Here is a 14,783-nt window from a genome sequence, read left to right on the forward strand (position 1 = left end):
AGTAAAGTGTATGTTTAACTTTATAAGAAGCTTTAATACTATATTTCAAATTTGAAGTAACCATAAATGTATGAAAGTTCCAGTTGCTCCACATTCTCAGAAGCACTCATTTTTTTTTTGCCATTCCAAAACCTATTTAATGGTATCACACTGTAGTTTTAATTTGCACTTAAATAATAATAATGTTGATCATATTTTCATGTGCTTATGTGCCACCTCTATATATTATTTGGTAAAGCCTCTCTCCAAAATTATGTAGCTTAGGTTCTATATTTAGGTCTATGATGCATTTTGAGTTAATTTTTTTATATGGTGCAAGCTATGGGTCAGATATGTTCTTTTGCCATATGGATATCTAATTGTCCCACCACATTTGCTGAAGATATTTTCAATTTCACTTTTCTCAAAAGATCACTAGGCTGTATATTGCTGGCTCTACTTCCAGATTTTCTTTTCTGTACCAATTACCCATATTTCAATACTTTTGCTAATATTCCACAGTCTTATTTATTGTAATTACATGGGATATCTTGAAATAAAGTAGTGTAATTCCTTTAATTTTTTTCCTTTTAAATAATTGATTCAGCTACTCTCCTTCTTTGCTATCCCATATAAATTTTAGAATCAGCTTGTCAATGTCTACAGAAAAATCCTGCTGGCATTTTGATTTGGCTTACCTCAAAACTATAGATCAATTTGGGTAGCATTGACATATTTACTATGCGAGTTTTCAAATCCATGAACATGGTATATCTCTCCATGTATTTAGGACTTCTTTGATTTCTTTTATCAATATTTTGTACTTCTGAATATAACAGTTCTTACATTTTGTTAAGATTTACAGATATGCTTCACTTTTTTGATGCTGCTGTAAAGGGCACTTTATTTTACATTTTAATTTTCAATTCATCATAGTTAGTATACAGAAATACAATTGACATTTTATATGGACATTTTACAATTGGCACTTTATATGGACATTTTATAGTTCTAGGGGGTTTTGTTTGTTTTGTTTTTTGTTTTTTGTAGAATCTATAGGATTTTCTACATAGATAGCCTTGTTATCTACGAATAGAGAATAAAGAGAGTTTTATTCTTCCCTTTCCAATCTGTAAGCCATTATTTCTTATTCTTGCTCTATTGTTCTGAGTAGAACTTCCAGTATAATATTAAATAGGATTGTTTGGTGTGGCCATTTTTGCCTTTTTACCTATCTTAGGAGGGATGCATTCGGCTTTGCACAATAAAGAATGGTTTTTGCAGTAGGTTCTTTGCAGGTTCCCTTTATCAGGCTGAGGAAATTCCTTTCTATTTCTAGTTGGCTTAGAGAATTTTTATCATGAATGGATAAGTAGATGTTAAATTTTGCAAATGCTTTTTCTGCCTCTATTGAAATGATCATATGTTTACTTCTTTAGTGGAATTTGGTGAATTTTATTGTTGATTTTTGAATGTTGGATACAGCCCTTCATTCTGAGGCTACATCCTGCTCAGTCATGATGTATTATTGTATTATTCTTTTTATATATTGTTGGATTCAGTTTGCTAATATTTTGTTGAGGGTCTTAAATCTATGTTCATGATGCATAAGGCATGTTATTCTCTTTTCTTAGAAAGTATTTGTCTGATTTTGTTGTCTGGGTAATGCTGTCTTCAAAATGAGTTAGGAAGTATTTCCTTCTCCTCTAAATTCTAGAATAATATACAAAGAATTGGTGTTATTTTTTTCCTTAAGTGTTTAATTCAATTTACCAATGAAGATATCTGTGCTGTTCTTCACTGGAAGGTTTTTAAATGTTCAGTGTGTTTAATTGTTACAAGACTGTTCTATTTCTTCTTTTGTAGTTTGTCTTTCAATGAATTTGAAAGACATTTGTTGGATTTATGTTGAATTTTTATTTTTAGAGTTTCTATTTTACCCTTTCTTTTAGTTTCTATCACTCTGCTAAGTTGTTCCTAATATTCCCAAGTTGTCCTTTAAAAGTCTGAAGAAGTTCAGGTGATGTCCTCATTTTTGTTCAAGTACTGAATATTTGTGTCCTTCTTTCTCTCTCTTTCTGTGTCTGTTTCTCTGTATTTCTCGCTCTGTCTCTGTCTTTTTTCTCTCGGTCTTTCTCAATTTTGCTCGACATTATTTCTTTTGCATTTGATTTGACTTGAAATTGATCCTCACTTTTTAGTTTCTTAAGATGAAATCTTATCAGCGATGTAAGCATCTCATTACATGAATTTCCTTCCAAGTGCTGTTTTAGTCACATCTACTAATTTTAATATCTTGTGTTTTCATTTTTATTCATTTCAAAATATTTTCTTATTTCCCTTCTGACTTTCCGTTTGATTCAAGGTTTATTCATAATACCATTGTTTAATTTCTGAATATTTGAGGATTTCTTAGATATCTTTGTTATTCATCTAATTCCAATAGCATTAGAAAACATATTGTGTATGGTCTCAATTCTTAATGAAAATGATAACTGCCAAATATCACCTATATAATGTGATACACGTGAGGTGATACACGTGCGATTATACACACACAATTACACACTTGAAGTTATACAGGAAGAAATAATGGAGACTTAGAAGCCTTCATAGAAGAAATAACAGACTTGGGATTTTTAGGGTGAACTGAGCTCAATAGGGAGACGAAATAAAATGGATGTTCTAGACAGAGGAAGTAGAATGAAGCAGAAGACATTGGGGAGCAACACATTCTTGGTAAAGCTGGATTATAGAACAGAGGAGTCTTAGGAGATACTGGAAAGAATCCAGATGTTAATAAGAAGGAGAAACTTATTAAACTTACATATCTTTCTAAGGAGATTAGACTTCAAACAGTTGTTTTGAGGAACTACTAACGCATTTTAAACAGAAGACTACAGAATCAGTATTTTGAAGCATATCGTTTGTTGACAGTGGTGTAAAGGATGGAATGGAGGCAGGGAAGGATGCAGGCCAAGGATATTAGTTAAAAAGCCATCAGAAGAGTTGGGGAGAGAGGTGACTCATGCCTAAACTACCACACTGGTGCTGAGGACTGTAAGGATAAGAGATATTTAAGAAATACTTATAAATTACAATCAATAGGAATTGGTTTCCATTGGATATGAGGAGTATGGAATGTTGTTAAACGTGTGATAGAAGCTGCTGGCTTGAGACAAGGGTATTGCTGTACACGGAGACAGGACTGGGGGCAGAAGTGGTGAGTTATATTTGGAGAGTTTGCATTGGGAGGGCACACTATGGCACATTCATATTAGAAATGTTAGTATTTTGCTTTACATTTCACATGATGAATATATAGTTTAAAAAAAGCAATGATGGAGTGGACCTCATCTGGCTGGCGTTTGGAAACATGGGTCTCGCACTGAGGAGAGTATCCTAAAATAGACATATAGATTTGGGAGTCAATGGTTTGTAAGAAACAGATACAAGCATGCAGGAGGATAAGACTGGCCAGGAAAAGATATGACGTGAGAATACAAGTATTTTGATAACAACATTTGCAGTATAGTTGATGAAACCACAAGGAAATTTTTAAAGACAGGAAAAACAAAAACTACAGGAAGAATTTTGAAGCCAGTGAAAGAGAGAAAGACACAGAGGAAATAATCGACAATTATAAATGCAGAGAAGTCAAATAGGAGATAGACTAAAATGTCATTAGTTAGCTAATGAGTAGGTCTTTACTAGTTTTAGGTTGAAGTAGGCTGAAACGAAAGCGTATAGAAATACTAAAAATATTTATTGACTTTTGTTTCAAGATAGTAGGGCTAGTTCATTTATATCTCAATGACCATTTCTATCAGACCAAGATGCTGGCAAAATATAGTTACCAGCCACAGGTACATGCAAATCTAGAGCAGTTAAACTGAAATCAGTTCACATTTAAACCATTTTTTTCCATAATACATACTTGTTAAATGCTATTCTGTGGTAATGTTGATAAGCCAAGAATATAGAAACCTTGTACAGAAGACCTGAATGATCTCACAAATGCACTTCATGATGGACCTGGCCTGATCATGGTGTTTACCCAGAGCATCAGCTGCTTGCTTATAATTTAGCTCAGAGTGGAAAAGGAAATGATAATTGAAATCTTATTATTTCATCCTATTTCAACTGCAGCATCCTCCACCAGCTCTTTGGTCATCACTCCAACAAGATATGATGCCTCTCTCTCTCTCTCTCTCTCTCTGTCTCCCCCTTGTATTCCCAAAACATTTCTCAACATATAACAGACGTGCACTTTTCTATTCTCTATTATAGATTATAAACTTCTTGAGCAAATCAGCTTTGACATTTCTTCCTTTTTTTTTTCTTAATATGATAAACTTTCAACATAGTGCCTGACACCTAGTAACTGATCAATAAATATATCATTTATTTTTAATTTTAAACACATTTTGAGCATCTAAATTATATATTTATTTATAAGATATTTATTATTCAGTTAATATGTGTAGATATCATATAAATGCTGGAGGATGGAAATAAAGATGGGTTAAGACAGTCCCTGCTCTTGGTTAGCTAAAAACATAGCAGAGTAAAATTGGCATTTAGCCAGATTATTTCATTTAGCCTTGATTATTAAATATAAATATATATATATAAATATACATACATGTGTACTATAAAATAGATTGACGTTTAGACAGATTTACAGATTATTTCAAAATATATAATTACCAATATAATAGAACTAATTATATGAGGATGGCATTAATTCACATACATCCCATCCACACCAGCCTGCATATGCTGGCCAAAAGGGGTAGGAGAGATGTTCTCTGTTCCAGTAGAGAAGCCTGATGTAAATAATTATAGCAATCCATGTGAGCTGTTGTTTGATAAATGTGCAAAACTTTATCACAGTGTGTGTCTCCAAACCCATGCAGTACAGAAGCTGTACTCTGAACAGTGCTTCTAAGAATGCCCTGGCAGTTTTTAAGTAAACATTTTCATATCATGAAATAGATTGTATTATTTTTATCTTGCATGAGGCATTTGTAAAAACTAAGATATAAGAAAGCTCATTTAATAAACAAAAGAGAACAACCTTTTTTTTTTTTTTTTTAAGAGATGAATACCCCAGGGGAAAAAGTTACTTTGGAAGAACGGTAGGGTCAAGGAAGTTTTCATTGTGGGAATCCACATGAAGGACCTCAGAGGAAGATGAGACATTTTAGAATTAGACGGTATACTTCTGAAAGCTTAGGTTAAGCAAGTAAGGATTCTTATATTGAGGTTGTTTTTCTTATCGTTTTTCTATAAAGTTTATATAATTATGTGCTTATTGGAACTCTCTAGCAGAACATGCATTCTCTATGAGGATATAACCCCCAAGGGGTGAAAATTGGTTCTTAGGGGTGAGCAAAAACCCTCTCACTTACATATAAAGCATAGATATACATACAGTCCCTAAACAGATGCACGATATATCTGTGGAATTAAAATTTCACTAGGGGGTAAGGGAATTAGGAAAAAACTGTCTAAGAATGCTTCTTAAAGGGGAAATAATGAAAAACTGTGGAGAAACACTTTAGTATAGGTACATTTCTAGGATGAAATGGAAATTCACAAAATTTTATAGAAGAGAAATAATGGACTATAAGTATTTTAAGTTACACATGATTTCTACCAATCATCATCAAAATGTAATGAAAAGATGAAATAAATGAAGATAAAATATTAAATGAAATTGAGCATTACCATTATGTTTAGTTACATAAACTATAAATAATCAATATTTTTATTTCAATTTTTAAAAAAAATTCAAGATCATTTGTAATAGCTCTCTTGCAATATTTTTTTCCAATGGCTTTTGAAAGACAATAGATATTGGTATATTTATAAAAGATATGTCTATACACTTTTTAGAAAACATTAAAAGGTCATAACATTTAATTTTTAGTCATTTTTTATTTGTAGAAGAATCAGCACTGTCCTCATATTTGGCTGCACAATCCAACATCACACAATGGCTCCATCAGAAAGATACGTCATTAATGACTGAAAAAAAGAGCTACTGCGTCATGGCAGCACGTATCTGCCAGGAATCTGAACATTGTGCTCTTTTGTATGAAAATTTTAAGAAAACCTGTGGGAGGGAATCAGAGCAATGCAAAACCCTTGATGGAAGCTACCTGTGTGCAGCGTTAAGAGAAAGTCTGAAAGAAACAATCTTGTGGAATTGTCAATGCAATGACCCTTCAGAAGCAAAATGCATTGAAATTTGGAAAAGCTTGTTTGAGGACATTTGTATACAGGATGCTCAGATGAATCCAGTTCCAGCCTTCAGTGAAGACAATGAAGATGAATTCAACCTAGACATTGTTTCAGGTCAGTATTCAAGGGAGGAATTTGGGAACCTTAAGTATAATCACAAATATGAGTTGACTAAAGACTTTGCTCTGCCATTTCTGCCTGTGTTTCTCTTAGACAATGAAAATTAAAATACATAATACTATGACTATGTCTATGTCTAAATACTATGATTATGAAGAAAGACATAAATGCTAAAAGGTTTTAGAATAATGTGAATTTTATTCATTAATTTATTCATTCATTGAACAAATACTTATGAGACATTGACAATGTGCTAAGTCCTAAGTCTGGTGCAGCAGGATCAAAACAACAACAACAAAACTGTCCTTCATTTAAGAAACTTCTTATTTTTTAGGGGATTTAAAAAATTAAAGAAATAGATAATGTAGTAAGGGATGATGATTTATTTACTTAATAGATATTTCTTTGAGTGCCTACCATGTCCTAGGCCATGTGCTAAGATCTGGGGAAAAAGCAGTAAACAAAATGAACAAAAATCACAAAAACCATTGCTCTCTAGGGCTTTATATTCTCAGTTGAGGAGTGTCTTGGTGAGTTTCCCTGGAAACAGACTCTGAGACAGAGGTTTGCATACAGAGTAGTACTTGGCTGAGGGCTCAGGAACAAAATCTAGAAGTGAGAAAAACAGGATTAGGTGGAGGGAGAAATTGAAAGGCAAGACAATGATCACAACAAACAGCTGATTCCACAAGATGTTTGGCTCTGTAATGGCCTTTTAGAGATCTTGCCCATTGAGACACAGGAGCTGCTCCTTTGAGCCCCTCTCATGGACTAGCCCTTAGTTAGGAGCTGTCCCCTAGAAAAGTCTGCCCCCTTGGATGTGGCAACTTTCTTTGGATGAGGCAATGCTGGAAAAGGACCAGCAACTGGGGAAATGAATACTGGGATCACCAAAAGGGGGGTCTTAGTAGTGAGCTGTAGCATCCAGTAAGAGGAAATTAATAGGATAAAAGATTTGAAGATGTATATTTTAAACAGTATGAGTGCTACCAAAGGGGAAACATGGCGGGGGGGGAGCAATAAATTAGGAGCTTGGGATTAACATACACACATTACTATATATAAAATAGATAACCAACAAAGACCTACTGTATAGCACCTGGAATTCTACTCAATATTCTGTAATGGCCTATATGGGAAAAGAAACTGGAAAAGAATGAGTATATGTATATGTATAAATGAATCACTTTGCTGTAGAGCAGAAACTAACACAACATTTTAAATCAACTATATGCCAATAAAATTTAAAAAAATAAAATTAAAAAAAATAAACAGTATGAGTGCTAAGGAGAAAAATAATACAGGTAGGGAAAAAAGAAGTCTGAGTTGGTGGTTTGTAATTTTAATAGGATGGCCAGAAAGTTGATCTGAAGAAATTAATGTTTGAGTAAAGATGGAAAGACGCAAGGGAATGAGTCATGTGGGTATTTAGGGAAAGAACACTTCAGGCAGCAGAAACACAAGCTCAAGGTGAGCTGGGGATAGTCTGGAAGGTTGAGGAAGAGCAAAGAAGACACTAGAGGTAGAGTCGAGAGAGGAGGGGGAGAGATGCAGGAGATGAGGCCAGAAATAAAACAGGGGCAGGATCATGAAAGGCTTTGTAGGTCATTTCAAAACCTTTGGCTCTTATTCTGAGTGTTACAGGAAACCACTGAAGGATTTGAGCCAAGGAAGTGTCATGGTCTGATCTACATTTTTAACAGGATAATTCTGTTTTTTGTGTTGACAAATGACTGAAGAGAAATAAGGCCCAAGTAGGAAGACCAGTTAGGAAGCTTTTGTAATGATGGGTGATGGACCAGTGTTGACAGCTGTCAGATTCTCGATATGTTTTGATGTGAATGGATCATATGGGGATGCAAGGGGAAAAAAGGATTCAACATTGACGCCAACGTTTTTGTCCTGAGTAATTAGAAGGATGTGGTTGCCATTATTTTCACTGACTAACATGGGAACAACTACAGGAAGAAAAGGCTTTGGTGTGGACAGAGGAGAGGTCAGGAGTCAGTTTGGGACATGGTAAGTGAGAAATATTTGTTAGATATCCAAGTGAAGAGATCAAGTAGACAGTTCTAGGTATGAAATTGATATCTAAATTCATTGCATGACACATAGAAATGAGATCTGTACTGTAGGTATAAATTGGGGGTCATTCACTGATGGATAGCAAATGAGACCATGTCACTAAATGAGTTCAACAGAGAAATGCATGGTGTCTTGGACCAGAGTGGTAGCAGGGTGAAAAGATATCAGAGTCTGCATATATTTTGATATTAATGGATCAAGAAGCGGGAACAGTGTGCATTTTTTAATGTGTATGATCTTACAACGCAGATGGCGGTCTGGTGGGTGCATGTTTCTCTGTGTTCCCATGACATACTGCCCTTTAGCTCCTTTTCAGCAATTCAGCTACTGTTTAAAATATTCTCTGGAAAATGTGTATATACCTATGTCTGCACCATACAGAATCAGGATTTAATGTGCAGAGAATTTATTATAATGCATTACTCATATTATATAAAATAGCATGGGTCCATGATAGAATTTGTTTCCCCATGGTAAAAGAATTGTTTTGTTGTTTTTGTAATAATTACTCATGTTGTGAGTGTATTAGTCTGCTTAAGCTGCCCTAGTTAAATACCAGAGGTTGGGTGGCTTGAACAACAAAAATTAATTTTCTCATCATTCTGGAGGCTGGAAGTTCCAGATCAAAGTCCAGCAGGGTGAGTTTCTGGTGAGAGTTGTCTTCCTGGCTTGTAGATTTCCTGGCTCCTTGCCATGTCCTCACAGGACATTTCCATGGGGTGTGTGTGTGTCAAGAGGGAAGAGTGAAGAAACTCACTAATGTCTCTTCTTATGAGGACACAAATCCTACCAGATCAGGGCCCCACTCTTAGGACCTCATTTAATCTTAATTACTTCCCCAGAGACACCATCTCCCAATACAGCCACACCAGGAGTTAGGGCTTCAACATATAAATTTTGGAAGGAGACAAAATTTAGTTCATAACAGTAAGTGAACTCAGTTTCTTGAATATGTTTTAATCAGTGGCACAGCCATACCAAACACTCCTAAAGCAGAGCTATCATAGAAGGTCTAGCCTAGACTTTTGTATGTCACAAAAGCTGTAGAACTCTCTGAAATTTGCTTATTGGGATTTCATTCAATATGGAATAGTAGCACAGAAGAAGGAACATCCCAGAAACACAGGAGATTGTGTTCCAGAAGAGACAGTGATTCTTGAGCTGAGAATTAACCAGTAGAAAAATGAAAAACCATGTATAATGAGAACAGATGGAACAAGGAGTCTGGAAAGGCTGTGACACACCGGGGAGTAAAAAGAATTTTCTTATGATTGTACCATCATATATGTGCAGCAGATGGGCAGGCAGGGAGTTTGGACAGACAGCTCAAGTCAGGACAAATTGAAACTTGAAGAGACACTTATGCCATAACAGAAATCAGTATCTTAATAGCCAATGGCAAAAATTGAATTTTTATTTTAAAATGAAAATCTGATAATTCTATTCTATCACTTTATGCATATGTCTATTAGTGGTCTATCTATTTTATTTTCATTTTGTTTGTGTGTCTCTATTTCCTAATAGGTTTGACAATAGGGACTGCCGATTTGTCTTCAATATGGCACCTGGTATATAGTAGGGACTCAACCAAGGCTTCTTTTATTTTCTTTTTTTTATAAAGTTATCTTTGAAAGAAAGAACAATTAAATGAGATTTTTAAATGTCATTATTTTAATTGAAGTATAGTTGATTTACAATGTTGTGTCAACCTCTGCTGTACAGCAAAGTGATTCAGTTATACACACACATACATTCCTTTTTTAAAATATTCTTTCCCAATATGGTTTGTCACAGGATATTGAATATAGCTCCCTGTGCTATACAGTGGGACCTTGTTTTTTATCCATTCTAAATGTAACAGTTTGCATCTACCAACCACAAACTCCTGCTCCATCCCTCTCCCTCCCCTCTGGTGATCTAGTGGTTAGGATTCAGCTCTCTCAACCAATGCTTCTTGAATGAAATGTTTTAGCATTAGATGGTCACCAAGTTCACTTCCATCAATGAGAGTCTTCAATTCTGTACTTACAATTCCTAAAAACTCTGGGAGGCTAAGATAGAGGTGGAAATAGTCTTTAAATTGCTTTTCAATCTAATTAAGACCTTACTGGGAAGAGTTTTTTGGTTCAGACAATGTTCCTTCTGTTCTTTCTCTCCAGACAGATTCTTTGTTTACTTCTGAGCACATGGCCTAGTCATTAGCATTTGTTTAAATCTTCCAGTAACTGGATACTCAGAGCAGGGCTGTTTAACTGACTTGAATGATATTTCAGGGGTTTATTTTTCTTCATCTGTACCTCACTAATTTTGTGTATCAAGGATTAAATAAGGGTTACATGAGCTTATAGGTACTTTTGCTTGATTATTCACTCATAAAGGTAGTCCACATGCTCCTATTAAATTTAGAACATTGTTCACTAATAAAATAGTCTCTTTGTTTTCCTTCTAGATAACATGAAAGAGGATAATAAATTCAAGTGGAATCTAACTACTCTTTCCTATCATGGTAATGTTTATAAATTGTTATTTTGATCTGCATGGTAAATACTGGACAATATAATTTAAAATGTAGTTACTAGGCTTCTTAAAGATATGCCATTACAAAATAAATTGTGTGGATTTTTTTATCATTCTAATACTACGAAATGCAACAAAATCAAATCAACTATACTCCAGTAAAATTTTAAATAAGTAAATAAATAAAATTTTAAAAAAACAATAAAAGGCAACAAAATCATTGCATTTCTTCCACTCATGTGACAAGACATCTGTTTTGCCCATCCATCGTTTACTCATAGTTATGCTGAAGAATACTTTACAATTAAAACCAAAAACTAGGTCGTCATTAAATTTCATAGATATTTTGATCATGTAAATTAAACTGAGGTCTTTTTGTGTATGTGGATGTGTTGGGGGCGGGGCACTCACACATACCCGTGTTTTCCAGAATGTGAACATTTTTATATGTTGGAATAACTACAGCCTTTAGTCAAGATTTCCCCCCCAAATAAAAAGTGCAACAGAACAAGAACGTTTTGATTCGAGCCACTGAACGCACCATTAGCTATATAGCTGAAATACAATTTCTGAAGATTTACTGTTTACATTTGAGAAACTTGGACTCAAGAATTATTTTCTGCAGCTCAGTTTTGGCCCTACACACTTCCCATCACTTCTGGATCACAATACATAGCCAGTGCAGATGAAAGATGATGCAAATAGTCCACTATTCAGGTCCCAGTAAGTTCATACTAACTCTAAGGGAAAAAGAAGGAATGTTTGCCAAAAATAACACATGGGTACATCATTGTATTTTGCTCACGGACTTCTCACAGTGTTTTGCAGAATCTGTATGTACAGCTTTTTGTTTACTTTTCCACGACCTGGGCATATCATTGCTTTTAGGAGTCAGAGGGATCAAGTCCTGTTTGGAAGTGGCGAAGGAGTGTGTGGCTGATGTCCTCTGTAACACACAGTTGGCCCTTTACCTGAAAGCTTGCTCAGCAAATGGAAACCTGTGTGATGTGAAACACTGCCAAGCAGCCATCCAGTTCTTCTATCAAAATATGCCTTTTAACACTGCCCAGATGTTGGCTTTTTGTGACTGTGCTCCCTCTGATGTACCTTGTCAGCAGTCCAGAGAAGCTCTTCACAGCAAGCCATGTGCAGTGAACAGAGTTCCAGCCCCAACTTGCCTCGATATAATTCACAGCTGCCAAAATGATGAATTATGCAGGTGAGTAAAAACACGCATACCTTACTTTCTGATTTTGGAACCTTATTTGTTACAGTCTAGTCCCAACACTTGATCTCATTACATTAGCTAGAGCTCCCACCATCATCCAACATGATGTAAATAAAGCCAGACAATTCATAGTTTTGAATCCATGGTACATGTGTAGTATCCTTTTCGAAATTCAAATGCAGAATATGTTTTTGGAATACAAGAAATTCAGTTTGTCAGGATTGGGTAGTCATGAAATAGCATTATTAAAATTTCATATTCAAGTGAGACTCATGAATTGCTTAATAGACATGTCTTGTATGTCAGTTTTATTATTGTTTTTTGGGGGTGTGATTACATAAGGCTGTTAAATGTCATAGAATTTTGATGAGGTGACTCTTTAAAGTTCAAAATAAATATTTTGTGTCTTAGGCTGGAGATGAGGAAGGAGCTAGAGTTTGGATTTCCCCAACACACATGTGCCATGGTGTCAGGAATGCACCCTTTCCTCTCTTCCCAACCTCTCACCCTTAATTCTCGAGGCAATGATGTTAGTCACGTATTTGTTTATTCAAAAAATAATTACCAGGCACTTACTACTATTTTAGGTATCAGGGTACAAGATACAAAAATGCCTGCCCTGTGGAGCACACACACACACACACACACACACACACACACACACACACACACGTGCAATAAGGGGAAATGTGAATGGGCAGAAAGAGTGAAATAATTGCAGTGCAAATGGGGTGACCCCAGTAGAGACATTTTACCAGTCGAATAAGTGAGAAAATGAGCTTGTCTCAGTAAATACTGGAAAGAAGAGATACCAAACAAAAGGACGAGCCAGTGCTGAGGAAGAAATGTGTGTGGCATGATCTCAGGCAAGGAGGGTAGAGTGCACAAGGGGAAGAGGAATAGGAGAATGGATTTACTCAGAGAAAGAAGAGCGGTACTGGGAGATTTTGAACAGAGGTGTGAATGATGTGCTCACTTATTAAAATTTCCACCTGGCTGCTAGTTGAGACTAGACTTTACCTTTGCAGGTAACTCCTCCTGGAAACCATAAATTGAAACCAACACCTTGGCTTTCTCTTCTCCTCAATGTGGTCTTAATTAACATATTTCCTTATATATTCAAGGCGAATTGATCTTTTGTGTGGTAAGAAAACCACAGTTAAGTGAGCCTCTTTGGACACGAGTCAGAAGATGGAGGAAAGAAAGAGGATACTGAATAAACTTGATGAATCAAAACTACCTGTAACATTGATATTATCACGTTAAAGGAGCTTTATTTAACAACCAGCATTAATTGGGATGAAGCTTCTGCTTCTTCTTGGAATAATTACCCCAAGAAATTCATATTAATTTGTTTGCCCAGTACCTTCTATTAGGGACTATTTTATTTAATTGTATTTAAATGAATAAAACTCCATATATAGCAAATCCCTTTAAAGGTCAAAATAAACATTTAGTGTGGAGAAGTGGCTAGGTGTGATAGCTCAGGGAAAGATTGTCACATTTGTCACCTTGCTTAAACCACTGGCAAATGAGATTTAATGACATCACTTCCTGAATGAGCTGATTCTTGGTGAACTGCTTTCCTTCCGCCTTTTAACTATCCTCACACCTTTACTGTCAGTCATTCCAACTTGCAAAGTAGCTGCAGATCTTGTAAACATTTGCCAAAAAAAGAGAATTGCTTCCCTATAACACACATTCTGTAAGATAAAGGGTAAAGCTCTCAGCAGAGTGCTAAAGCATTGACTATATTTTTTTGCTTCAACTTATACAGAATGTCAAAGTTCTTAAGAAAGTTTTATTTGCGGATCTTTTCCTGCAAATGTTTATCAGTTATTTTAAGTTTTACTAATTATTTCTCTTGAATGAATAATAAAATTAACAATAAAAATATTTTTTACAATGAAATTAAAATTTTTCAAACTCATTTATATCTCAAAAATCCTTATTCAGTGTACTATTATATTTCATTGATTCAAAGATGCAAAAATTTTGCACATTTTAATATCCCTAACATGTTTGGAATGCATCTTAAGCTCAATGACCAAAAAAAAAAAGTATTAAATTAAAACAATAACAACTGCCAACAAGTGATTTTAGTTGTAATAAAATAATTGTATCTCCTGTAATCAATGAAATGTGGTAAAAAACATTTGATTGCACTATTTTTCTCATATCACAAGTAAAATATTACTGTCTATCATCTATCTTCACTAACAGTGAAACCAAATAACATTTTACCCAGCCAGAGGACACTTTTTTTTTTTTAAGTAATCCCTGTAAAAATGCCAGATGTCTCCATGGATGGTACCAAGCTTTACCTGATTCCAGTGCCAGGGCCCCGGATATTCTACGTCATTTTCTTGGAGTTATTAGTACTCAATTTTCTCAGGGTGATATATCTGAGTTTCCCTATCAAATACTATATTTTAGTGTCGAGTGATGGGATCTGCTGCTACAGGCCTTGAGAAGCCCTGTGATGGATTCTGAAACACACACTTTTGCATGAACCTCACTTTGGCATCAACACCTCCTCAGACTGGCTGATACAGAGTTGGTGATTTTCCTCCACAAGGACTCCTGGGTTTCACAACCTCTCCAA

At 35.1% G+C, this 14,783-nt stretch overlaps 1 protein-coding gene across 1 annotated transcript in view; it reads left to right on the top strand.

Moving 5' to 3' along the window:
* GFRAL (GDNF family receptor alpha like) overlaps positions 1–14,783 on the top strand; it is a 58,750-nt gene that overhangs the window by 8,455 nt on the left and 35,512 nt on the right. Inside the window, 3 exon segments of the mRNA XM_082414348.1 lie at positions 5,932–6,342; positions 10,883–10,939; positions 11,839–12,169. Of these exon segments, the coding sequence (XP_082270474.1) occupies positions 5,932–6,342; positions 10,883–10,939; positions 11,839–12,169 (799 nt within the window).

Source organism: Balaenoptera physalus, assembly GCF_965194825.1.
Source record: "Balaenoptera physalus genome assembly, chromosome: 11".
In the NCBI taxonomy this organism is placed as follows: Eukaryota; Metazoa; Chordata; class Mammalia; order Artiodactyla; family Balaenopteridae; genus Balaenoptera; species Balaenoptera physalus.